Source organism: Squalius cephalus, assembly GCF_949319135.1.
Source record: "Squalius cephalus genome assembly, chromosome: 23".
Taxonomy (NCBI): Eukaryota; Metazoa; Chordata; class Actinopteri; order Cypriniformes; family Leuciscidae; genus Squalius; species Squalius cephalus.
This window is the reverse complement of record NC_137144.1, coordinates 19,277,801-19,303,584: the sequence shown is the minus strand read 5'-3', so window position 1 is coordinate 19,303,584 and position 25,784 is coordinate 19,277,801. Positions and strand designations below refer to the sequence as shown.

General features: G+C 37.9%; 5 protein-coding genes across 7 annotated transcripts in view; 2 read left to right on the top strand and 3 right to left on the bottom strand.

Annotated features, from left to right (window-relative positions):
• The window catches only part of shank2b (SH3 and multiple ankyrin repeat domains 2b), a gene marked incomplete at its 5' end in the record, with an annotated part of 78,816 nt that extends 76,851 nt beyond the window's left edge, over positions 1-1,965 (top strand). For both annotated transcript variants that reach the window (XM_079858852.1, XM_079858853.1), the window contains one exon: positions 285-1,965. In XM_079858852.1, the coding sequence (XP_079714978.1) occupies positions 285-822 (538 nt within the window). In that variant the 3' untranslated portion in view covers positions 823-1,965. The remainder of the gene's footprint in view (positions 1-284) is intronic.
• A 117-nt stretch (positions 1,966-2,082) lies between these two features.
• Positions 2,083-8,750, bottom strand: polr2c (RNA polymerase II subunit C). The gene is made up of 9 exons (XM_079858854.1): positions 8,502-8,750; positions 7,725-7,774; positions 7,497-7,565; positions 7,350-7,402; positions 7,144-7,272; positions 7,019-7,070; positions 6,772-6,940; positions 4,596-4,670; positions 2,083-4,187 (listed from the first exon to the last, which is right to left on the bottom strand). The coding sequence occupies exons 1-9, from the start codon at positions 8,585-8,587 to the stop codon at positions 4,043-4,045; spliced, it is 828 nt and encodes a 275-aa protein (XP_079714980.1). The 5' UTR covers positions 8,588-8,750; the 3' UTR covers positions 2,083-4,042.
• Positions 8,751-9,037: 287 nt separating this feature from the next.
• coq9 (coenzyme Q9 homolog) lies at positions 9,038-13,328 on the bottom strand. The gene is made up of 9 exons (XM_079859310.1): positions 13,175-13,328; positions 12,406-12,598; positions 12,163-12,298; positions 11,935-12,077; positions 10,846-10,930; positions 10,604-10,708; positions 10,366-10,521; positions 10,217-10,270; positions 9,038-9,486 (listed from the first exon to the last, which is right to left on the bottom strand). Exons 1-9 carry the CDS (start codon positions 13,254-13,256, stop codon positions 9,451-9,453), a joined length of 990 nt encoding a protein of 329 aa, XP_079715436.1. The 5' UTR covers positions 13,257-13,328; the 3' UTR covers positions 9,038-9,450.
• A 498-nt stretch (positions 13,329-13,826) lies between these two features.
• On the top strand, positions 13,827-17,152 carry ciapin1 (cytokine induced apoptosis inhibitor 1). Its single transcript, XM_079859190.1, has 9 exons — positions 13,827-13,911; positions 14,879-15,044; positions 15,157-15,300; positions 15,379-15,458; positions 15,654-15,822; positions 16,191-16,264; positions 16,346-16,464; positions 16,545-16,626; positions 16,704-17,152. Exons 2-9 carry the CDS (start codon positions 14,888-14,890, stop codon positions 16,812-16,814), a joined length of 936 nt encoding a protein of 311 aa, XP_079715316.1. The 5' UTR covers positions 13,827-13,911; positions 14,879-14,887; the 3' UTR covers positions 16,815-17,152.
• Positions 17,052-25,708, bottom strand: prmt7 (protein arginine methyltransferase 7). 2 transcript variants are annotated; one of them, XM_079859189.1, is made up of 17 exons: positions 25,474-25,708; positions 25,149-25,185; positions 24,709-24,858; positions 24,527-24,635; positions 23,905-24,017; positions 23,592-23,821; positions 23,336-23,516; positions 22,997-23,121; positions 22,754-22,889; positions 22,578-22,661; positions 21,822-21,869; positions 21,650-21,739; positions 21,041-21,202; positions 19,811-19,885; positions 19,541-19,701; positions 18,657-18,753; positions 17,052-18,490 (listed from the first exon to the last, which is right to left on the bottom strand). In XM_079859189.1, the coding sequence occupies exons 1-17, from the start codon at positions 25,572-25,574 to the stop codon at positions 18,332-18,334; spliced, it is 2,058 nt and encodes a 685-aa protein (XP_079715315.1). In that variant the 5' UTR covers positions 25,575-25,708; the 3' UTR covers positions 17,052-18,331. The 2 variants fall into 2 exon arrangements, with proteins under 2 accessions (XP_079715315.1, XP_079715314.1); XM_079859188.1 differs by having other exon boundaries at positions 17,053-18,490; positions 22,754-22,901.
• Positions 25,709-25,784: the final 76 nt, after the last annotated feature.

Here is a 25,784-nt window from a genome sequence, read left to right as displayed (position 1 = left end):
TTATATAATGCAGTTTGTTGAGGAGAGGTGTGGTATTAGTTTTCTATGTCATTTGACTTCCGATTTTAATCTGGCTGACAATAAAACAGACAAAACATGAGCCATAACATACAGACTTTTAACTTGGACCAGTAAGCACCCAGAACACCATAGCAACATGTAAAACACCGTTTGCAGGAATATAGTTTTTCATTCTCCCTCAAGTGTAATATGTTTTCCATCTTAATACATATTCCTTTATTTTCTTACATTTTTCCTTCACTTTTATCCTTCTGTCTTTGCAGAAATCAGGATGGTGTATCCCTCATCTCAGGTACACAGCAGAACACCACCGTTACCTTCACTGCCCAGCCTGGCCCCAACGTGCCTGCCCCGTCACCGTGCCGACAGGCCGACAGCCTGCCTTCCCACCACCACACCCCGAGCCCTATCATGTCCCCGCCAGACTCTGGTCTCAGCTGTGCCTCTTCCCTCCCGACGTCGGTCACTTCCCCCACCATGACGGATGTCTTTGGCCTGCCCACACCACCCCTCAGCCTAGGCACGGGGCGTAGCCGCTCCCCTTCCCCGCTCACCCTCATCCAGGCAGCGTCGAACAAGCCCTTCGCCACCAAACCCGTCCTCATGTGGAGCAAGCAGGACGTGGCTGACTGGCTTGAGAGCCTGAACCTGGGCGAGCACAGGGATGCCTTTATGGACAACGATATCGAGGGCAGCCACCTGCCCAACCTGCAAAAGGAGGATCTGATCGATTTGGGCGTGACCCGTGTGGGTCACAGAATGAACATCGAGCGGGCGCTGAAAGTCCTCTTAGACAGATGAGACTGGGCGAGACGTCCTCATCAGGACTCCACGCATCTTGTTCATAAGCTTCGTTTTCCCTCTACCCTTATTTCAGTTCACTAATTTGAACACTTTGTTGTCCTATCATGCTTTTTGGTGGATTTTAGGAACTGACACATCCTGAAGAAACTCAAGCATTCAAAATATCCACGTAAGCACAAACGGTTCCCTGCGTTTCCGTTCCAAGAGCTCCGGCACCAGAGAGGACATTGAAGCCAACACACTGTATGGAAACTACAAACATGAGCTGACTATCCTTTGGCTTTTAAGGACTTTGGCCTCCTTTGAATGCACTGAAACCAGCAGAGCTGGGGATCCATTTTCTATATTTGCTAAGACAATTCTACAGAGAATATTTCTTCAGGAAAAAAGGGAACCTTTGTCTATGTATCAGCTGCCTATGAAATAAATATCTTGCTTTTTTTTCCCCTCCTAAACCTCTGACCAAGAGGTACATGAATCTCTGAAATGTGATCGGCGGGCATTTAGATGTCCCTCAGTTCTTTTGCGGACAGTCCTAGAAGGGCCGTGGTCACTTGAAAACAGAGTTCAAATCTCCCTACGTGCGAATAAACGCAACCGTAGCAAGCAGCAGGTCTCTCCACCATCTTGAATCTTCGAGTCTTGTAATATGCTAACATTGGATGTTTGTCTGAATGATCAACAATTCTCTTTGGTCTTTCTGAATTGTGGTTTACTATTAGGTGTCTTCCATGCAGTAAGGAAGTCTGCGGCATTCCCACCAACATTTTATTTGTACCTTCAGTCGACTCTAGGGTGCGCTGTTGCTAGTCAGTATTAATTTCCAGAGAGTTTTATTTGAAATAATGGATCTTCACTGGAACACACAAGATCTGTACACTGAAATACCTAAAGTCTCATGGATGAATGGAAATTAACCAAATTAAAGTAGAATTTGACAATAAATTTTTGTCAAATTTGACAGCTTTGAGTTGAACACTGACACAATCACTCTGAAAGGGCCAGTATGTATCTGTCTTTCACTTTAAGTGGTGAATTTTCATTTATTTATTTTTATGTATTTATTTTTTGAGAATAGAGTGTTGAGAGTGTAATGAGAATCATTTGATTGTTGGGTGGTAAAAAGGAACGTCCACAAAACTACAGGAAACCTCCTTAATCTATACATATCAATTTCGTCAATTGTAACTGATACAGGACTTCATATCGATAAATTGTTATATTTATTGAAATTTTTATTGAAATTTGATTTGGACTTTTTATTTATTTTTTTTTTAGCTAAACCTACAACCATCTACAACAAATTTGAAGTGGTTTCACAAGGTGTAAATTCTCATTGTCCTGTTTAACCAAAACTTGTCCTTTTCATTTTATGTCCTGCAATCCTTTTGCTTTGCTCAACAACTGGGAGAAGTTATGATTTGTTTATTATGTTATTTATTTAAACATGTAACTGCAATGTGTGCCTATCTGTGTTACAATTTGACACACCACAACATCTCTAGATCATCTAAGATTTAGTTGTGATTTTCCCATTGTTAGAGTCTCGTTTCTCAGAGATGCATACATTTTATCGGACTTAAAACGCCATAAAACCCCACAGGTATGGAATCAGAATGGAGATAATGTTCATATTTGAGATTAAAACATCACAGAGACACGAAGGGACAGCCAGCATTATTACACATTTCACCTTCAAAGCACTGTGGGTAACGTCAGAACTGAGGGAAAGGCAACAGATTTTGAGAGTGGCTGTGAATGAAATAAAGTTATGATGAACGATAAAGTATGCAGTGAAGAGATTCAGAAATAAATTATATATATGTTTGCTTATCTCTCGACCTTAGAGGAGTTAGAGTAATCATCTCTATATATCTTATTTTAGGAAACAGCACAGTATTTTAAAGATTTATAGAAATATTTATGAAATTTTTATGACATTTAACTCTGATATGTGGTGTGCCAAAAATCTATGTGGTATCAGTTAAGAAGCAATACACAAATTTAAAGAACACTGTTTGGTCTTTCTTTGCCAGTATTCCACAGTACAATATATAATATTATGAAATGAAATTTACATATACATAGGTCTCAGTGAATTAGAAGATATGAAAAATAACGAGATAATGACTGTCACCTGCTTCTTTTAGACAATGTAATTAAAGAAAGAAGTAAACATGTAGATTTGTGTGGTGTGTATACTTGACGAAAAACAAAACGAGCACATATTTCAGGCCACTTACAATGCGGTCACATTTACCATTGATCCGCGAAATTTCGCCCGTTCTGGAGTTTCGCGTGATAGCGAAAAAGTTCGTGTTCAAGTTCATCGCGCGAATACTAACAGAAAGCTTGCGTATGGGCAGTGCTTCATACATAGCTACTGATGGAGTTTGTGCCCGCGGAATTTTGCTGAAATATCGCCAATGTGACCGCACATTAACAATTTACGATATCAGAAAACCGATACTTTATATTTATGGCAAAAACGACAGCATTGAATCGTTGTCTACGCAGAATCCGATTTTAAAAACTCATTTTATACGAAGACACACAGGAGTTCCTGCCTAATTACAGCTGGACTACGAGTTCTTTCTTCATATTTGTCCCACACACTTGTGAGGAATGCATTCACTTGATCTATGTTGCTGTAATTTTGTGCTAAACTAGAATTCATGGTTAAAATCAAAGAGATTTTTTTTTTTTGTGACTGCACTTTCCTCGAAATCCCTCGACACTCATGTATTTGAAACAACCAAAATTTACGGGACGAATAAATATGATTGCACAATCTGTTGTCAATCTGTCTCACGTAGCCATGTGTTTTGTTTACATAGTTTGTCTCGGGGAGGCTTTATGTAAATTTGTTACATCCATTTCAGGGCTTGTTTTGCTTGAAATAAAATCTTCCCATTATCAGCATGCTGTTCTATGCCTTGTCATGACCATACACGCTGTCTTTTTATGTTTCAATCATGTATTAATGAACAGAATGGCCTCTTTATATATTTTTCACACAAACCCTGCCCTCTGGTGTTCATAGTGTTTTTCCCCCACATTGTTCTAGTTATGGAATGAAACGACAATGTTTTTATGTGTTTATTATTAATAGAATTCTCCATCATAACAGGTTTCATGCAAAAAAACAAAAACAAATAACAGCTGAAAAAATATATTTTCCCAAAAACGTGACCCAAAAAAGCAGTATTTTATCAGTTTAGTTAATGGTGAGCACATCGCTTTGAATTTCGTGGCTGAGCTGAGTCTGCAGATCACTCAGTTTCTTCTTAAGGACAGCAAAAGCCGACATGACGATGGTCTCTGGCCGAAGTGAACCGCAGGACTCCACGTTGTAATAGAACCTTAATGGAAATTTAATTTTATTTGTATTGACATGCTTTTTTTTATTAACTATTTCACAATGTTTTTCAATTTGCAAGCACATGATGCATATACAATGTCAATTAAATAACAAATATGATTTTGAATAAAAGCAAATTGTTTGTATATGATGAGGAATTTCTTAAATGTGTTGCCTTTATATTTATTTATATAAAACTAATAAAAATATAAAATCACAATATTGCTTGGAGGCAACAAACACATTTAAGAAATTCCTCTTAATATAAAACAGAATACTGCAGTTATTTAGTCTTTTTGTGCATTATTATCTTGTCTACATTTTAACACACTTTCAAAATATGTGCAACAGAGGGACAATAATTCCATTGCATATATCCTTATGCAAGTATGAGTTTAAACTCCCTTACCTTTCTGGCTTGCCATTAGGATCATATGGAGCTTGAACTCCATCCTCTTCAATTTCTGAATATTCACTTTTAGGCCTGACAATCAAAGAAAGGTTCAGAATTATAAATCAAATTTTTTGACAGTAACTTTTTATGCTCACCATCCACTGTGGCTAGTGGTTTGAAATACAATGGGGGAAAACTGCCATATATATATTTTTAATATTATTTCATAATTTGGCAGCAGGTTTATTAGGCTGCTGTCACTTTAAGACCTGACATACAGGTCTATTATACTGTTACACATGCGTTTTCTTTCTCAACCGTTTACGTTCACTTTGAACATAACTGACTGTGTTAGCATGAATAATTGCCAAGACCGGCATTTTGACATTATATTGTGTGTGTGTGTGTGTGTGTATATATATTTATACTACAGGGCTGTTGAATGCTTGAATCTGATTGGTTGAAGAACGTTCTAAGGTGTGCATTATTTTCAGGGAAACGCACAGCTAAAGTAGTTCCAGGCGGGTCTTGACCGCATTACAGTTCCATATCACTTCGCGTAGTTAACGGTAATAACGGAAAATAGGATACAATTCATAACAAGAAATAACATGCAGCCCCATGCGCTTGATCTGGAATTTTCAATGTCTAGCTTCACAATCAATGGAAACATGCAGTTTAATTTTAATAAATAAAGTATATAGTCCTAGGCTATCTATAATCAATAGAAAATTAAACTGAAAATAGGCTAAATAAATGGATAGTCCTGCAGCACGGATTTTTATATATAACAAATAAATAATTATTGATAGGTCTACTTGTTAAAGGGGCTTTGTGTTTCATTTATTTGGCTAGTCTACTGTCATCTGTCAATAATAGAAAAAAGAATGAACAAATTAATTATAACGAATTGAATTAATAAATAAATAATAATATTGACGCACATGCTTTTCTGTCTCATTATTGCAACATCTCTCTATAATAACTGCATTAATAACTGCATAAAGCCGGGGACACACTTTAAGGCCGGTTATGAATGTAATTTGATACTTATGACTGATCATGACCAAACGCGTGTTCAGTGCGTTCAGTCTGTGTTCAAAGTCGGTGTTTAAAATCTGCTGCAGTCGATGAAAACAGTCAGAGAATGTGTCAGCTAGGCGTGTGTCCCAGCATTATTCTGCTATCAGTGGCTCAAACCTCCGTTACTAACTCTAAAATGACGTTTTGGAATTAGCAACGGAGGCATTGGTTTAGATGCGTAAGAAATTAGACCTACATACAAGAGCGTTTTAATGACAAAAACTTTACAAACGTCTTGAAATACATAATCTGAACAATGTTTCGAGGTGTGGTAACTGTAGTATAAGCGGAATAATTGACTTCAGGCCGTTGAATTATCAGAAAAATAATGCACACCCGAGGTGAACGGCCACTCCGCTTCGCGTCGTGACCGCATTACCACCTCGGGTGTGCATTATTTTTCTAATAATTCAACGGCCTGTCGTCAATTATTCCTTACATATATATACACACACAAATATTAATATAATTTATTATTTATTTATTCATAATTTTTAAAAAATGTAATGATCAGTGAGAAACATTTGTGGCTGGTAGATTTTCCCAGTTTGTTCATTTATGTACCAATGTGTCATCAGGTACATTATAAATAAATAAATCACGTTATCTGCGTTCCCTCGAACTGATCTGCTGAAGGACGCTAATAGGTGAGCGAATGCACATTAGTTCCGCCCACTTCTGAAGAAGCCGGCAGTGGCTTCTGCTTGTTCTTAAAGGCTGAATAATTCCAAATGAACTCCGTTTTGACTGAAAAATACAGCAGAGAATATAATTTACATGTAGCGGGTCAATTCTACGTGGTATGCAAGACTCTCACTCTCTTTTTGCATGTGTGAGAGAAACAGAGTGCTCTCAGCTAAGCGACAGCGAGTTGGGCGCGGTGCGTCAGATACGAGATAAACTGCAATAGCGTGCTTTAAAGACGAAGAGCGAAACTCTCTTAAGTGCTCAATCAGAGTGTTCAATATATCTGTGCTAAACTCATACTTAGCCTCTAACTCAAACACTGGCGAGTGAAATCTAACTATTTATTAGCCAATGGCTACATTGCTTAGTCGACTAGCATGAAGATTTACTCTCATTTTAGAGGCTTGCATAAGAACCATACCATTCCTGTGGAAGTGGGTACACCGTGTGTCTCAGCGCATTGTCTGGGTCATACTCAAACGCCACCCCAGCGGTGGGATTCCACTTGGCATGTTCCTTGCCAAAACCCTTTTTAGCGTACGCTCTGAGACGCAGCTCCTGACCCTTCCGCAGCTTCACCAACAAGATGTCTGTGGAAAACCCCAAATGATGAATGCAAATACATCTGAGTGATTATACAGAAACTTATACAGAGGAACTGGACCCACCATCCTGCTCTACATAGTCATTGGGATCGTTGTCTCGACTTCTGGATGTTACCTGAAGAACAAGATACAGCACATCAGAACACGCAGCGTCTGTATTTGAGTTTGTGAGGAGAGTATATACATACAGGGATGACCCGGGGGTTATTGGACAGGAGATCTCGTGAGGTCACGTGTCGCGTCTGATCTTCTGTACATCTTACGTCAAGCGTGAGCTCAACCGAACACTCCGGACAGAAATCATCACATGTGCAGTCCTAACGGGAAACCAAAGAAAGCAAAATGTTACGTTACACTTCACAATAATCAATGCATTTAAGAGTTCAATACTTACTCGTGAGTACTGCATCTTGTCGACAATATCATCACTTGTGAGTGGAATTAACCCTGTAAAAGATGAGCATGATAACTTTGAGAGGCCGCACTATGCATTATAAGAAGAATGAAATGAAAGATTTGGAAAGATTTTATCCAAACGCACCCACTCTGTGTGCAATAAACTCATCATGGAGCACCGAGGAGTTGGCATCGATCTGAACCCAATCGATAGCTGGCAAACAAGCACATTACATCAGATTAACAGATCTAAAAGACAAAGCGCATAATTTAATCATGTAAACACATTATTACATGAACTTATCTGTATAAAAACTATCTAGAAGGGCTAGAAATAAAACCATCTAGAAGACTGAGATGGTTTGATCCTTACCGATGGTTGGAACTTCTGACATGAACACACGACGAATGGAGTTCGCCACCCTGAATAAAAAACAAAATACAGAAATATATAAAAAAACTTTAATAGTAACAGGTACTTCCTATGAACAGGGTACAAATAGAGCCTGAAACTCTACCCTTTTTCAATTAATAAATGAAAATTAGTGAAAAAGGTCAATGGAAGGTGCTTAACCTCCATAAAATGTTGATCATTGGCCTCAGCAGGTCCAACACAGTTTAAACCTTGTTTTTAGTGATTTAGCAATTTTCTAGCATTAAACATGAACATAAAACATATTTAATATTATAATACTTCATTTAAAAAAGAAGTTTTAAATAAATAAAATGACCTTTATGCTTTTAATTTGTTATATTCAATCTTTTATCTTTATGGTTTTAGTTTGTCATATATATCTATGAATATTTTAACACTTAATTTATTATTTATAAAAAAAAATGATAATAAATGATACAAATATTTATCATATTGAAATGCAAATAAAAAAGTATATATCTCAAATCTCGGGATTTGTGCGGCTTTAATGCTTTAAAAGCACGCGACAGCAAAGTGTACTATGGTGGTACCATGGTAAAGTGATGGTAATAATGGTTCTTATGATTCTTGCCAGATGCATATACTATAGTTTTTAAATGTTGTTACGCGGTATTTAAAAATATCATATTTCTGTTAGTAACAACATAAAAAACGATAATTTCAATGCCATTATAACACACTTGCTTTGAAACGCTAAATGATCACTTCACTCACGCGAGATCCGTGTTCTCGATCACAAACTTCACATTCTCGTCCGTCAGCTCCGTGATCTTCACTGTGGGCTGGTTGGCATACGGCATAGTGAAATTTAGCTCAAGATTAAGACGATAATAAATAAACGAACTATATGTGCGGTCTGTCTTTCATTCACTCCAGCATCGAGCGCTTCTTCAGCACAATAACAAACGACAGCAGCTCATTGGCCACTAGCCGCCCTCGTTCCGTTAGCATCCGGATCACTATAGTACCATTTCCGGTTAGACATACTAAAAGTCCTCAGAAACCGTTACGCGTCAACCTAGAATAAAAGTCATATGTCTTTCAGTGGACTTGGAACAATATATTATTAAAACAATGTATTGTTAAACCCACCAACTAATTAAGTCATTGTGATATCTTATAATATCATGTTCACTACAGTTATGCTTGCTACTGTAAAATCATAATATTTATTAATATGGAAGTTTTTACAACATTTTTGTAAGAGTAGGTCGAATCTGCAACATCAAAAATAACAGACTGAGACACTATTCTGTAAATAGGTTACCCTTTATTTCTTTTAATAAGGGACTCGCCAATGAGTCAGACACAAACTGTATGACCACAGGACTCTCAAATACAATTTACATTCATATTCTTACTTTTTTTTACAAATGCAGAGAGTGTGGCAGCAGACTGCAATGCCTGAAAGGAAAACTGTCTCCTCATTGGGCTCGGGTTACGATACAAATAGAGGTATTAGGTATAGCACAGCTGGCCCATTTAAAAGTGCTAAGGGTGTGATTATCTACCCTGTATCGTAGCACAAACACTTTCTTTGTGATCATTTTATCATGTTTAGTTGGTTTAGAGTGGGTGAGTGAGCTGTCAGACATTTGCGCTGCTCAGTCGAGGGGTCGAGTAGAAGACAAGATAAAACAAAGGCAGGAACTTCAGAAGAAACTCATCGTCTCTGGTTCATCCCTGTTAGGTTCTTCAGCTGTAAGAAAAGGAAGCTTACTATTAAAAATGAAATAAAATTAATAAATAAAATATTATGGCTTCAGTGATTTTGTAATGTTCTAGCATTAAACATTTAATAACATCAAAATATTTGTAATATTTAAATAAATATTTACCAAATTCAAATAAATTTTCAACTAAAACCTGAAAACTTTTTATGCACTTTGTACGTTTTTTTGAAAACTATAACGTTATTGACTCGAATTTGTGAAAACGGTGACATTATGCATGTGTGTATAACGTGTTCAGTCTATACAAGCATGTAGTGATTCTTTACAAGGTGGCATCGCCAACTACTGGCCTGGCAGCAGAATACAGCGTTTTTAGTCGTTCAGCGTTTTAACTCTTTCCCTGCCAGTGTTTTTGAAAAAAAAGTTGCCAGCCACCACCAGCATTTTTGATCATATTCACAAAGTTTTCATGGCCCCCAGAATGTTTTGTTGAATGAATATCTGAACATGCAATATATCAAAAGAAAGAATCGAGACCCTGATTTAAAAAAAAAGAAAAAAAGGTAGAAGGGAAAAAGTTAAATTGGTACGAAGGATAAACTTAAATTGTTAGTACATCATTGTCGTGTAGAAGTACCCCTTAAGCATGTTTTTTTATTTTTTATTTAATCACTAAAATACCAACAACTTGAAATAGCAGACTTGGTATTAGGGCTGATATATTTCTATCTGGAAATTGTATTTTAGCCTGATTACCGTAATTGCGGCTCCCATGAGTCCCTGAACCACGGCTTCTCCTGTGGCTTGCACCTAAACCAAACAAAGATTACCCAGTATATTAGTAATAATATTTGCTGATCACGTTTTGGTAGCGTTCACATTTTGTCTGTCTTTCATCAGTTAACCTGTTTAGCCGTGTTCGCCATGTTAACTACATCTTTTATGCGATTGTCGAGGAAGGCCCATGTCTCTTCAAAGTCAGGAGACGAGTCCTGCACCATCACCAGCTCTGTGGTGTTATAGATCCCCGTCAGTGCCGCCCGCCGCGTGTACCAGTTCATCTAAGACAGAGAAGAAATACAGGTGGATTAGCACACCAAAGAAAGGAGGACGGTGGCAAGTGAGATCAGAGAAGCCACTCACGTCTGTCGAGCGATCGCCTGCGTAGTACCAGATGTCATCCACCATCGTGGACAGGTGCTTCAGGCTGTCGGGGATGTTGTGTGGCAGTAGTAGGATGCTCATGGCCTGCAAAAGTAGAGGAGACATAAACAACACAGTGTTTCTTTCTTACTTCCATCATTTTTTATAAATTATTGCTTATTAAAGATTAAGCATTTGAAGTTTAGGTTTTGATAGAGGAGACTGCATGAGGCAACGCATACCTGAGGCCACGTGTCAATATAAGGAATCAACATCCGCAGTCTCATCTCTACGGCGTCTCTCAGAAACTCTGCCGTTTCCTTTGATCTAACACATACAAAAATACATGTAGGTTTTAATTACAACACCTAAACAATTGAATTCACAATTGATTATATTTATAATTATTTATCCGTACAATAACATAATATATTAAAATAAGCATTCAAGCATGATTAATTCCTGTAATTTCAATTACAACAAAACAACTTAAACCAGTGATATTATCATTTACCCAAAATAATCATAAACCATAAATAAATAAATCCACTGTAATATAATATAATATAATATAATATAATATAATATAATATAATATAGAGGGACAAATTTACATAAATAACTCCACAATAATATAATGTAAAATAATGTTATGTAACATAACTTTTTTTACATAAAAACTTATGTAACTGATATGATAATTTACCCAAAATAATCATAAATAAACCACTGATATTATCATTTACCCAAAATAATCATAAACCATAATTAAATAAATCCACTGTAATATAATATAATACAATACATGTAGGGGGACAAATTTACATAAATAACTCAATAATAACACAATAATATAATGTAATATAATGTTATGTAACAACTTTTTTTACATAAAAACTTATGTAACTGATGTGATAATTTACCCCAAATAATCATAAATAAACCACTGATATTATTATTTACCCAAAATAATTATAAATAAATTATAAATAAATCCACAATAATATAATATGTAACTATAATATGTACATAAAAACTTAAATCCACAATACAATAAAATATAATATTGAATGTTATATATAAAAAAAAAAATCTATATAAAAATCAGCACAAGGAGATTTAAGTCACTTTAGACTAGTCACGGGAAAGTCGTAACAGGGCTGCGCAATGAAATCCACGTCTCACATCCATAAAACTTCCATTTAAAAAATCTATATAAAATGCCATTTTTAGAGGTGGCTTCTTAACCTGTTATTCACACCTTAACAATGACACAAATCATGTTTCTCAAGTATACTAGCATATTAAATAATGAATTATATTAAACTCACTCCGCCTGGCCAAGCTGGACCAGGTTATGTTGCTCTGCCAATGTATCGGCAAGTTGAGCGTTACACTGTGCAACGAAATGCAGGACCAAGTCTCCGGCTCCATTGTTGAACATCCCAGTGGAAGCTGATGACAGGCCAAGAGTCTGAATCACAAAGCATATAATTACCGTTATATTGTCTAATAATATTTACAATGCTTGAGGATTTCTTTAGCGTTAAGACACAAACCTCTGCTCCAGCTGCGATGGCCTCCACAGTCCAGCCGTGCTCCGGAACGAACTCCAGAGCCGAGGTCAGGATGCGAACCTGGAGCTGCTCTTCCGTCTCATAGTCTTCGCCGTGTTCGCCACTCTGATCTTGATAACTGAGATGCCAAATGGACTAGGTTAGATTAAATGACAGCAGGGTTGATCCATGTATGACGAATTTAACTCTTATACTCCATCAGGTCTGGAGGATTGGGGCTCTAACCTGGTGTTTGGCTGGCCATCTTCTGAAGGTTCTGAAGAAGATGAGCTCTCTCCAGCTGTGGGAATCTCATGGAAGGATGGAGGTGGTACAGATGTGCCACTTTTAGAGTCGTCGGCCAATCGTAACAGGGTGGCACAATGGAATCCACGTCTCACATTTCTGCACTGGGGACTGACTGTCCCTTGAACTGCAACTGTAATAGTGCATAACATAAAAGAATTACCATGCAACATAACACTCCATAACTAGATCATAAAACATGCTCTATAGTAATAAAAGCATTGCAACCCAACATTTTAAAAAGTACGCACCGCTGAGCCTTCAGTTTCTTTTCTTATATAAGTTAGTGGATCAGATTCATAAAAGTGAAATAATCTCAAACAAGGGTTAATATGTTAGCATTCAGTTATATTCCCTGCTTTGCAAATCATTTACTTTTGAAAAACATTTGGAAAAGCTTATAATTGCACACGTTTAATTTGATGTTCACCTTTATTTCAATATGCATTTGCCATCAAGCTGAATTACACAACCTTCAATGTTATGGTTTGTCATGTGCACTTTTTGTTTGCACGCGCAATCCTGTCCTTCATGGTCACCTTCTCTAGTCGCCCAGCTGACTTACATTTGCCTTACTTGGAAGCAGGCAGAACTATTTACAAGATACACCATCGGCAGCTGTCACGAATGACTAAAGTCAACTTTTTAAACATAACGATTGTGGACTAAACCGCTAATGCCCGAAGCCCTGTCACTGTCCCCCGCTTACCGCTGCCGAGACCCCGCAAGGCCCTTCCAGCTCTCAGTGCTCTAACCAGCGACGCCATATCCAACCACAGCGGACTGCGCATGCATCCTATATGATTACAAATACATAGACTGTAAAAAAATATATATATGTCGCCATTAACTGTTGCTAATATCACTCTTCCTCTAGGGGGCTCTTGGTGGCCCAAATACGGCAATTCGCCGTTGATCCACATTCAAACCTTGATACAATTATGTAGCACTGTCGGTACATGCATACTATGAAGCACATAAAATTAAACATATATTAATTAAAATATAATACAATCTGACACACACAAAAAAATATGTATCTGCCTAAGTAGTCTTTGTAAATGTATTACAGGTAACCACAGACGACGATGATTGGCCAACTGTAGTCAGCGCGGAGAAAATTAACGTTTACCACACCAAAGTCGTCAACTGGGCGATAATTAATACCTCAATAATGACACTACGAAATTTGTATATCCAATAAATTGATAATACACAGTAAAGAGTTGAGACATGAAAACCGTTTTTACTATCCATTATACTAATCAATCAGAGAACGTTTATGAGGCAAGACGTGGATTGCCATTCTACTGGTTTGGCTTATTCTAACAGCAGATGTCATCATCATCATCATCCTCATCATCATCCAAGCGCGACGCCTACATAACAACTTGCGACGTCCATCGTGACCGGTGTTGGAAACACATTTTTTAACGCGATAAACAGGTGGGACAGCTGTTTATTATTGTTCAGAAAACTTGTCTTTGTGAATATATTCTGTTGTGTGGATGGGTTTTCTGATATTTGGCTAAACTGAATGGTACGTTAAAGCTGTTACATTGGCAAAGTGATCTCACTGTCTCAGAGCACAATGGTGTCTGTTTACGTTGTGTTGTTACTGCACCGTCATCATGATGCAGCCGATCTTACTGTAAATGGTCATTTGTAATGGTTAGTGTATCTAGGACAGAATCTGGGAGATACAACTTAATACATGCATCTGGTTATGAGCTAGTCTGCTAAAGGAACACTAGTACATATATATATATATATAAATGTATGTGTATATATGTGTGTGTGTGTGTGTGTATATATATACAGTACCATATTTATATATAGAATATACAGTACCTGTCAAAAGTTTGGAGACAGTAATATTGGAAAAAAATATTACAATTTTAAATAATGGTTTTCTTTTTTTAATATACTTTAAAATATAATTTATTTCTGTGATGCAAAGCTGAATTTTCAGCATCATTACTCCAGTCTTCAGTGTCACATGATCCTTCAGAAATCATTCTAATATGCTGATTTATTATCAAGGTTGGAAGTAGTTGTGCTTCTTAATATTTTTTTCTGTTGTGCTGCTTAAAAGATGGTCAAAAAATATAAAGCAGCACAACTGTTTCCAACATTGATTATAAATCAGCATATTAGAATGATTTCTGGAGGATCATGTGACACTAAAGACTGGATTAATGATGCTGAAAAATCAGCTTTGCATGACAAAAATAAATGATATTTTAAAGTATATTAAAATACAAAACCATTATTTTAAATTGTAATAATAGTTCCCAATATTACAGTTTTTTTTCCCTGTATTTTCGATCAAATAAACGCAGGCTTGATGAGCATAAGAGACTTCTTGCAAAAGCATTAAAATAGTAATGTTTATATATTTATTTATTACCAGTATCAGGTGATGGCAGACCTTGGACTGAAGGAGGGGGACAGGGTGCTGCTGATATGGACTCAGCCATCATCTCCCACTGCACTCAAGGAGTTTGCTGAAACTATTGGCTCTATTGTTGGTAACCAGAGTCTGGTGTCTTTGGAGAACATGGAGAGACTACAACTTTGTAAGTACACAGACTGAGACTTGCAAGTAATAAACTCTTATGCCTGAGTTAAAAAAATTAAAGGAATCATTCTCCCAAAAATGTTAACACACCTCATATCTGTCTGTTCTAGCATCTAATGCAGCTTCAAGTTATGACTGGGTTCTCTCAGGCCTTCTGGCTGATAGCTCACCAATCCACAGCTCTGAAATGCTGGCTGAGATCGCCAGAGTGATGAAACCTGGAGGGAAACTTGTGCTAGAAGAGCCAGTAACAGGTATCGAATTCACAACGCCACAGTCTGTACAACATCCTCAAGTGGAATGAATCAGTGCCTTGTAACGTTTCTTCTCAGGTTCTGAAGACAATAGTGTGAGGACCGCTGGGAAACTGATGTCAGCTCTTAAACTGTGTGGATTAATGTCCGTCACAGAGGTCAGAATTCAGTGATTTTATTAAGTTGATTCAGTGTATGACTGGGATAGTATATATTACTTTTGACCAGTTTTGAACTGGCCTACTGAAACAGTTTTTTTTCTAAAATACAATGAGCAAATAAAAAGTGCATTAGATTCAGATGGCCCTAAAGTCTGCATGTCAGTTAAACTAAAGCGCGTTTAATTTTCACAGGTGAAGACGGAGCCGCTGAGCCCAGAAGCAGCCGCAGATCTGAGAGAGCGCTCAGGCTTCCAGGGAAACACGCTTTTAAGGGTGCGGATGTCAGCATCTAAACCTAACTTTGAGGTCGGATCCTCGACGCAACTGAAACTTTCCTTTGGCAAGAAAACAACTACGACAGGTCTGTGGTTTTTAAGCACTTCCACATTAAATGCAACACAAGGTCAAAGTTGACCCCATGAACGTATTCTGGTCTTGATTCCTCACATCGTTATTCAAAGATAGATTGTTTTTGCAGTGGACAATTTAACTCTTTCCCTGCCAGCGTTTATTTTAAAAAGTTGCCAGCCAACGCCAGCTTTTTTGATCATTTCCACAAAAATCTCCACTTCTGTCAATGGCGGGGAAGCGTTGTGTTATAATAACGGAAAATTCAGTCAAAAGCCTCATGTTTTACTCTATGCGAGGTTTTGAATGATGTTTCATGTTGATGTATCAATCAATTAAAAAGGGGCAAATCAATGCATTCACAACACTTGATTTCTGCAGAGAAACCCGCTCTTGATCCAAGCACTGCACAAAAGTGGACTCTATCAGCCAATGATATTGATGACGATGATGTGGTATGTAACGATCTATTCAGTCTTGTGCCTTTTGTGAAGTACCCATACCCAGCATGTTGTTTTGCTCCTTCACTTCTCTAGGATTTGGTGGATTCAGATGCACTTTTGGATGCTGATGATCTGAAGAAGCCTGACCCGTCCTCCCTCAAGGCTTCCTGTGGAGATGACTCCAAAAAGAAGAAAAAAGCCTGCAAAAACTGGTGATTTACCTCAAATTAAACAACATATAAAGCTGTAAACATTGTATCCATCTACTAACAGGACCGTTCTTGGTCTGTAGCACTTGTGGTCTTGCCGATGAATTGGAACAGGAGAGTAAAGCCGCTCAGAAAGCCAGCCAGCCCAAATCAGCCTGTGGAAGTGTATGTATTTCTATCATTAAATCATTTCTTTGTACTTAGAAGTTTTGTATAAATTATGACCTATTTTTCCTCTCTAGTGTTATCTGGGCGATGCCTTCCGATGTGCCAGCTGTCCATATATAGGCATGCCTGCCTTCAAACCTGGAGAGAAGGTTCTGCTGGCCAACACTGATATAGCTGATGCATAGACACTCGGTTTTGAGACATTATTACATTCCGTTATGATTCTGCAACATCAAGGCCCAGATTACATTTCCATCCGTGTAATCAACAGGGACACCGTTCACAGTGTCATCTGTCAATTGAATGGTTTGGTTGTAAGTCTTTAAATATGTCAAATAGTATTCAGAGAGATGACTGTTGAAAATATGAATCTCTGGATTATATCAGTCTCATCTTCATGTGTAAGCAAGGAAAGCCCGTTTTGAGTAAAGTTTGTTTTATTTGAAAATCCAAAGCAGTTTGCCTTCTGTATAGTGTAATGTGATTATTTTAAGCTAAAATGAAATGCTTAATAAAATTTGTTAAAATAATACATGGACTTTTGCCTTATATATTCATATATACTGATGAAAGAGCATTATGCACAGTCACAGGTGAAACTAATATTGTTGAACATCTAACAAGGACCCACATATTAAGGTCTGGGTAGTGGTGAGAATTTACCAACAGAGGTCTGAGGAGGGACAAACCGGCGGTTTGGTGTCGGACACCCAAGGCTCATCGATGCATAAGGGCAACGAAAGCTATCTTGTCTGGTCCGAACCAACTTAAGGTCTACTGTGGCATAGTCAAACTAATTCTTAATGATGGTTACAGGAGGAATATGTCACAATACAGTGCATCACACTCTGCTGCGTAGCCAGAGACCAATCAGAGTGTCTATGATGACCCCTGTCCACCATCAAAAGCACCTACAATGGGCACGCGAGCGTTGGAACTAGACCTTAGAACAATGGAAGAAGGTCACCTGGCCCAATGAGTTGCATTTTTACATCACGGGGACACCCCTTCATGACAATGGTGTTCCCTGGTGGAAGTGGCCTCTCTCAGCAAGATAATGCACACATTGTTCTGGAATGGATTGAGGAACATGATGAAGAGTTCAAGGTGTTGCCTTGGCCTCAAAATTCCCCAGATCTCAATCCAATTGAGCATTGACGTCATTGATATGCTGAACCAACAAGCTTGATCCACTGCGGCCTCGCAGCCTACAGAACTTGAAGGATCTGTTGCTAAGGTTTTGGTACCAGATACCACAGGACACCTTCAGGAGTCTTATAGAGTCCATTCCTCGGCGGGTCGGTGCCGTTTCAGCAGCACGCGGAGGACGAACAGCATATTAGGCAGGTGGTCACAATGTTTTTGGCTAATCGGTGTATATTCAACCTATTTCATATGATGACTTTAAACAGCATCATGGGACTTGTGTAGTGCTATACAGTTTGAACTAATACTATATAGTATGCAATCAGAATGAATCTGCAAACGACACAAAGTAATATCTCTGATCTGATGTATTTAAAATCCTTATTACACATCAGATTGTCTAGATAAATTACTAAATCATCATCACCAGTGTGAACATGAATATTGTGGTGTAAGAAGTTCACAGTCATTAAAACTCTTTGGATAAGCAATCTCTTGGAATAAAATGCAAACAACTGATGACCTAGTTCACTTGAGTCTTGAATATTGTCATTGGTCAAGGTTCGGTGACAGAGAAGTCCATTTTAATGTCACCAGTATGAGGTTCAAAGGTTAAATTGTAGGAAAGATCTTCCCTTCCATTCCCAGAAGTTTCCCTCACAGATCTGAAGAAGAACACTCCTTGTTTCCGGTGTGGGTTCCACACACAAGCTCCCTGTTAAATGAGGAGAAAAAAAACTGTTAAGGTGAATAGGCCAGGGGAGTGACACCTGATTATAACTGTCTTATTTGAATTTCCATTTCAAAAAATTTACAAAAAGAGAAATTTCATCTGAATGCAGATATTGTTTGTACAATAAACAAGAACATTTAGCAAATACCTCTTCACTGACTGGCTCGGTTAGGCCCATGCTTACGGTGATGTCCTCAGTCAGCTGATACTCCATCCAGAGAACGACACCATGACAGCGTCCTCTCCTGAAACATCAGTATCAGTCAAGAGCACTGCTGTTGTAGCTAGCATCACATATACAATATCTATTAGGGGTGTACTTTTAATTATATATATTTTTATATATATTATTTACAATACTGCTCAAAAGTTTGGAGTCAGTAAGATTTTCTTTTAAAGAAATTAATACTTTGATTCTGCAAGGATGCATCAAAATAATCAGAAATGCCAGTAAAGACATTTATAATGGTAGAAAAGAATGGAAGAATAAATGCTGGTATTTAGATTTTGTTTTTAATCAAAGAATCCTAAAGAAAGCATATTAGAATGATTTCTGAAGGATCATGTGGAGTAATGACTGCTGAAAATTCAGCTTTTCCATCACATAATTAAATGACATTTTAATATACATTTAATACATTCAAATAGAAAAGTTTTTTAAATTGTAATAATATTTCACAATATTACTTTATTTTCCGATCAAATAAATGCAGCCATGGTGAGCAGAAGAGACTTCTTTCCAAAAATCATATCAACCCCAAACTTTTAAACAGTAATGTATTTCAATAATAATATATTTTATTTTATACAGTAATATAAATTTATATTAACATATGATATAACATATTACACAAGATTAATTTAAATTTTAGCATTTAAAATTCATGCAAAAACAAAATTAAATAAATAAATGCATATTTATAATAATTTAATATCATAATTCTGTTATAAATATACATATTGTATTATCTGATATAATAATTATATTATGTATTATGCAATATAATAATAGTTATAATATGTTCGTTTTACCCTGTGAATGGCACAGTTCCATCACTATTGATTGGTTGCTCAGGAACACATTGTGTGAAGTCAAACGTCATGACTGGACGTGGTTTTGTTAGGGCACGACAAGGGTATTCCCAGAGTGGGTGTGGCTCTGCCTCCCAGGATTCACGGAAATCCAAAGATTTCTGTGGGTGGAGTTAATCGCAAAAGCATGTTAATCAACTGCAGTAAAATGTCATGTTAATTGTTAAATTCAAGACTGAGTTCAGGCCAAAACCTGTAACCAGTACTTACCTGAATCATCTCATCCATAGGACTGACGTCAAAGCCCTCGCAAGTACCGCAGGGAACTCGGATTCGCCACAGATCCTGATTCAAAATTCAAAAATGTACACATTAAAGGGATAGTTCAGGATTTTAGACATGAATCTCTATAGCTTCCCCATAAGCAGTGTGGTGCATTGACCATGACTTACCCCCGACAGCGTCCTGTGAGCCGAGCTCCGGTCCAGTTTTGGTCAAGATGAAATTAGTCCGGCAAGTTTGCTGGGGTCACGGCAATAAAGCTTTTTTCTTCTCAAATCAATATGTGTTCAAAAGAGTGATATATTTGCGTCACAAAACCGCTGTCTATGGAGAGGTCAGACCTCGTAATGGCTTGGCACTATTTTCTCCCCCATCATATCACTGCGCGCTGCCGCTAACGTTACCTACAGCCAGCTGGGAGCCGCGCACGTGTCACTTTGTTTACAGCTCGTAAAGAGAACGATAACATGTCTGACTACAGCAGCGACGATGACAACATTGACTTCGACACACAGCCAAAATGATATCTTTTGGGATATCAAAAGGATAGCTTCTTTATCTTCGCCAGTTTGGAGTTCACATTGAAGCCCAGAGCAATGAGCCAAAGTCGCCTCAGAGCAACATCTGCCACAGGAAATCTTTGAAATGTGTGAGGAGAAAGCGCCACATCTTTGTTTGTACAGTCCGGATAGTCACAATTCCGCACCGTTTTCTACAAAGCTTGTACAAACCGATCGCTCTTGGTGAGTAGCTATGTTAGCTCGTTCGTGTAGCTGTTCTGAGCACGTAAACACTGCCGAACAACTGAAAAAGTGGTGTGCGCCTGCGCAGCTCGCAGCTGGCTGTAGGTAGCGGCAGCGCGCAGTGTTATGACAGGGGAGAAAATAGTGCCAAGCCATTACGAGGTCTGACCTCTCCATAGACAACGTTTTAGAGACGCAAATATATCACTCTTTTGAACACATATTGATTTGAGAAGAAAAAAGCTTTATTGCCGTGACCCCAGCAAACTTGCCGGACTAATTTCATCTTGACCAAAACTGGACCGGAGCTCGGCTCACAGGACGCTGTCGGGGGTAAGTCATGGTCAATGCACCACACTGCTTATGGGGAAGCTATAGAGATTCATGTCTAAAATCCTGAACTATCCCTTTAAGTCTGCAAATGTATAATACAGAAGTTAGTATATCCGACATGTATCCAAAAGAAATAATTGACCTGAAATTCAACAGCGGTTATGTAAAGTGTGGCAGCACGAGGCAGGATGGCAGCGTTGGGCAGAAGCAGCTGGGCCACAGCGGTGCGACAATACCAGAAGAACAGAGAGTGCCACGGCAGAAGACTGGTGCTGAAGTAGGGCTCTCCCATCAATACGGAAATCTGAAGGGAGATTTCAAGCTGCATTTATTTGATCCAAAAAAGTAAAAACAGTAATATTGTGGAAATTGTATTACAAATTTAAAATAACGTTTCTATTTTAATATATTTTAAAATAGAATTAATTCCTGTGATGCAAAGCTGAATTTTCAGCATCATTACTCCAGTCTTCAGTGTCACATGATCCTTCAGAAATCATTCTAATATGCTGATTTGCTGCTCAAGAAACATTTCTTACTATTATCAATAGTTGTGGAAAGTTGATACATTTGTCTGAATTCACAATCTTTAGTAACATTATAAATGCCTTTACTGTCACAACTGAATGTATCCTTGCAAAAATATGTGATTAAGTCAGATTCTGCAGAGCCTTCAAATCAAGCCAACAAATGCATGTAAAGTACATATATAGTGGGTCTCATGGTGTATACAGATTCATCTAGTTCGTACCTGATTTCCTTCTAAATCAGCTAATGAGAGCTGCTCAGGTCGTATTCCCAGCAGCTGTACACCATGCTTCAGTGAGTTAGTATGTAACACCTGTGAGCAGGAGATCAAATGTTTCAGAACCAATCCTGTCTGAACTCATGTAGGCAATGATTTTTTAGCTTCAAAATCTCACCTGTTCAATCACTTGCTTTGCCATTCCAGAGTTTTCCAAACTGAACACCTGAAAAGACAGAAAGAAAGAAAGATTCATAAACAGTATGTTCCGTTTCAAAACTTAGTAAGCTGCCTACCTAGGTGTCATAGGTATGCTTTCAATGCTACATTTTAAGGCAGCACTATTTATCCTTCACAGAAAACGCAATCCCAGAATGAAGAGATCATTTTCTGTAGTTAGCTTAGCAACATGCTAACATCAAACTCTGTAGTGCATAGTTGTACTATAGTTCATTTTTCACTTAAAACAGATACCCAATATTGCATTGTTAGCTTAACAACAAGCTAACATCAAACTCTATTGGTCAATTCAACTGAAAATTATTTCTCAGAAATGATTTACCTAATATTGCATCATCATCTTATCAACATGCTAACATCCAACTCTACTGAAATCAACTGTAAGTTGTGTAGTGCATAGAGTTGCTTATAGTTTACTTAAAAATGTATAATTTACTCACTAAAAATAGTCCATTTTCATTTAAAACAGATTATTTACCCAATATTGAATTGTTAGCTTAGTATCATGCTATCATCAAACACTGTTGGTCAATTGCAAGGCATGTGTATAGAGAGTTGCTAATAATTTCCTTAATCTAATTCTGAGTTTCCATGATGCTGCCTCAGAAGTGTAGGGAGAAGGCAGATCACCAGGTTTTGAAGCAGACCTAAATTTGTGAATCTTAAGACTCAAGCAAAAACATGGGCTACTCACCTTTTTAGATCCAAGTAGATGAGCAAAAATAGGTAACAGGCTCCCATCACTGACAGATAAACACACACTGTCTGGTTTCAGAATCTGCAAGCATACATGCAAACACACTAAATTATGAGCCATCGTCAGAAAGCAGAAAACAGTAAATCAGCAGTAAATGTTAAAGTATAACTTACACTGCGTAATGCATTCACATAACTCTCAGTCCTCTGTTCGTCGTTTAGTTCCCCGAAGCGAGGCCTCGTCCAGACCAGGTGGGCCTGACAGCTGCAGGACGGCCGAAACTGCGCCTCTTTGACAACATTTTGTTCACTAAAAGACAGACTGTCAAAAATATAATACTGTCTTCCTCATAGACAGTTCCGTTTAAAACCGAGGGCATGTTCTATGTCTAAAACACTGACTGAAAGCATCTTTACCTGTTCGTAAGGTTGTACCACAGACTGTAGTCATCATGGGAGACGATTAAGCTCAGCTCTTCTCCTTCTGAAACGTTCTTCTCTGCAGGGAGGAAGTAGACACTCTGCATCCAGTGATCCCTCCACTGAACATCACATGATGCAAGATATTATCAAATATATTTATACCAAGTCAAAGTAATACAGTGTTCGTATTAGAGGGGCCTCTTCCAAAGACATTCCACCTCAAATGTTTATATTATTGTAAATTAATACTGTAATTTTTAGCATTGTGACATTCAAAAGCTAATGTCAAGTAAGATCGCTCATTAATATTAGCAGCTGAGCACCAGTACTTACAGGGTAAGTTTGAGGTTCTGAATAGGTCCAACTAGGGGCCATAGTGCACACAATGTTGCCATCAGGGTCCATGTCGATGTCCCACCAGGATAAGACAACCTGTGCTCTCCCGCTGGTCTGGGCCTTGAACTGTGCCGTGTAGGACTGAGCAGCACTGCTAACCGGCTTGCTGAAATCAACACTAGAGTGGGAAAATAGATCAGTTAATTATGGCCCAGTTTAATTTAGTGAGCTGAACTACCATCAAGACTTGTACCTGAACATGGTGCAGACGGGCCCGAGGGGAGTGAAAGACTCTGGAGGCACCTGGCTGAGCTGGATGTCACAGACAGAGGGCGCTCCTGCACACTCCACTACAGCAGAAGAGGGCATCAGTTTGTTCCCATCCACCTCTACGGGTTGCATCTGTGACCATTTCCACAGCATATCCGACTCCACCAGCTGGGAATAGACCGTGGCACGGTGTGGCACAGCTTCACAACCTGCCTGTGCCAGTGAGAGCAGCAGCATTAAACACTTCAAAGACACAGCTAAATGTATAACTGCAATTTACAACTGTATTTATTTACCTTGACAAGGTGTGTGTGTGCATGTTCATAGCTGGGCAACGCGCCTTCTCCGATCAGCTCTGTATCAAACAGCTCCGTGACAAGGATGTTTGCTCGTTCTTGCATGTCTCCATCTGCAGATACAAACTCAATTATGTTTGCAAGGCATTCAAGGTGGTACAAATGAGGTTGTCCATTACAATATTTACAATATATGACACTTAAGTCGCTTGTGTGTGTATATATATATATATATATATATATATATATATATATATATTATAAGAATGATTATATATATATATATATATATATATATATATATATATATATATATATAAAAAAAAAATTATAATTAAATTCATAATTAAATAATATTATATATATATATATATTATAAGAAGGATTATATATATATATATATATAAAAAATTTGGTGCTGCACAGTGCACAGTGATAAGTTATATTCAATAGGTAGTTATACTATACATTTTATCCTATATTGAAATACTGTTTGAATGCTGTTGCAACCAATCAACATATATGACTGTAATGATCAGTTTTATAATCACTACTATAGAACACAAATGAACAGAACTTGTCGGATCTACTTGGATAATAAGTATAATGATTGTTATCTAACCTGGTCCAACCGTAACTTCTGTGGAGTGTTTGTTGATGATCTTGATTTTGTCTGAGAAGCCGTTCCTCTCCGTGATGGAAGTGGCAGCCTGTGCCATGGGCTTAAACACCTGTCCACATTTTTGTCGTCAGCTAAATTCCATCTTATTAATCGACATTCAGTACATGAGCACTAGTAAGTACCTCTATGGCATAGCAGTAGTCGGCTCCAGCCGTCACAGCCATCATGGATAGCAGACCCGTCCCAGTGCCGATGTCCAGGACCACCACCCGTTCACCGCGGGCCTTCACTCTGCTCACCGCTGCCCGGATGCCTTGGTAGTATTTCTCATTCTTAGGAACACAAGGCAGAATGATTCAAATTTAGCACAGTTTCTCTATGTTTAAAACCAGATCATTATCAGTCCATATGCTTTTGGAAAATGTCAAAATAAGCAAATCTTGATTGTTCACCCAAAAAATTACAATTCTGATTTTCTTTTTCACGTGGAACATGAATTCAATGCAAAATGCACCTCATTATAGGAGCTATAAAAAACAAAATTAGAACCATAATTTTGATTTACAGTATTTCTTTATGTAATTGTATTATGTGTATGTATGTGTCCAACAACAAAACTCACTCTATCTTTATCATGGAGCATATCTGCATAGCAGGACCTAGGTAGGAGACACACAAACCATTATCAAGCGATGTACAAATAATTTACACCCTGTCCCATGACAGGAAAGCACATGACTACAATTCGATTAAGTGTAATTGATATTCTGGCACAGTTACCGACACGTCCACGTGTTAGAACAACAATAGCAAGACACTGTCTAGAATTTTCACGTCATTTAGTAAAGTTTAATTTTTGGAATAGTATCATAGATTACTTCTACATAAAGAGGCAAATATCAGTTGTTGTGTAAGTATGGTGGTGTTACATTAGATGGATTACACACCTCGCAATCTCCTGATGGTAATCATACTCCTCGCTTTCCTCAACCCAGTCTAGCGCTCCGGTTGTTGGATTTGCACGACCGCAAAAGGTCTTCATTGTCATTTCAGTCTTAAGAAAACACACTAAAGTATGAATGTTTTGTACTGTTAATGTCTAGATCGTTCACAAATAGATTAATACAACATGATCTCTCTGGGCGCGGCCATGTTTTTTTAAGAAGTCACGCCCCTAAGATCACGTGACCACATAATGCTTCTTCCCTTCAGCCGTTGCTAAAATTACTTCAATGCTTTTAGGTTTGAAATTTTTTAT

Excerpts from the sequence above, each read along its gene's own strand:
- ciapin1 (XM_079859190.1), top strand. The coding sequence starts at position 14,888 with ATGGCAGACCTTGGACTGAAGGAGGGGGACAGGGTGCTGCTGATATGG. Across the intron at positions 15,459-15,653 it reads GATTAATGTCCGTCACAGAG|GTGAAGACGGAGCCGCTGAG; the intron begins GTCAGAATTCAG and ends TAATTTTCACAG. Across the intron at positions 16,465-16,544 it reads AAAAAAGCCTGCAAAAACTG|CACTTGTGGTCTTGCCGATG; the intron begins GTGATTTACCTC and ends CTTGGTCTGTAG.
- polr2c (XM_079858854.1), bottom strand. The coding sequence starts at position 8,587 with ATGCCGTATGCCAACCAGCCCACAGTGAAGATCACGGAGCTGACGGAC. Across the intron at positions 7,775-8,501 it reads ATCGAGAACACGGATCTCGC|GGTGGCGAACTCCATTCGTC; the intron begins GTGAGTGAAGTG and ends TTTTTTATTCAG. Across the intron at positions 7,071-7,143 it reads ATAACCCCCGGGTCATCCCT|GTAACATCCAGAAGTCGAGA; the intron begins GTATGTATATAC and ends CTTGTTCTTCAG.
- coq9 (XM_079859310.1), bottom strand. The coding sequence starts at position 13,256 with ATGCGCAGTCCGCTGTGGTTGGATATGGCGTCGCTGGTTAGAGCACTG. Across the intron at positions 12,299-12,405 it reads GATGGCCAGCCAAACACCAG|TTATCAAGATCAGAGTGGCG; the intron begins GTTAGAGCCCCA and ends TTGGCATCTCAG. Across the intron at positions 12,078-12,162 it reads CCATCGCAGCTGGAGCAGAG|ACTCTTGGCCTGTCATCAGC; the intron begins GTTTGTGTCTTA and ends TTTGTGATTCAG.
- prmt7 (XM_079859188.1), bottom strand. The coding sequence starts at position 25,574 with ATGACAATGAAGACCTTTTGCGGTCGTGCAAATCCAACAACCGGAGCG. Across the intron at positions 24,859-25,148 it reads TGCTCCATGATAAAGATAGA|AATGAGAAATACTACCAAGG; the intron begins GTGAGTTTTGTT and ends TGTGTTCCTAAG. Across the intron at positions 18,754-19,540 it reads GGAACTGTGCCATTCACAGG|GAGAGGACGCTGTCATGGTG; the intron begins GTAAAACGAACA and ends CTGATGTTTCAG.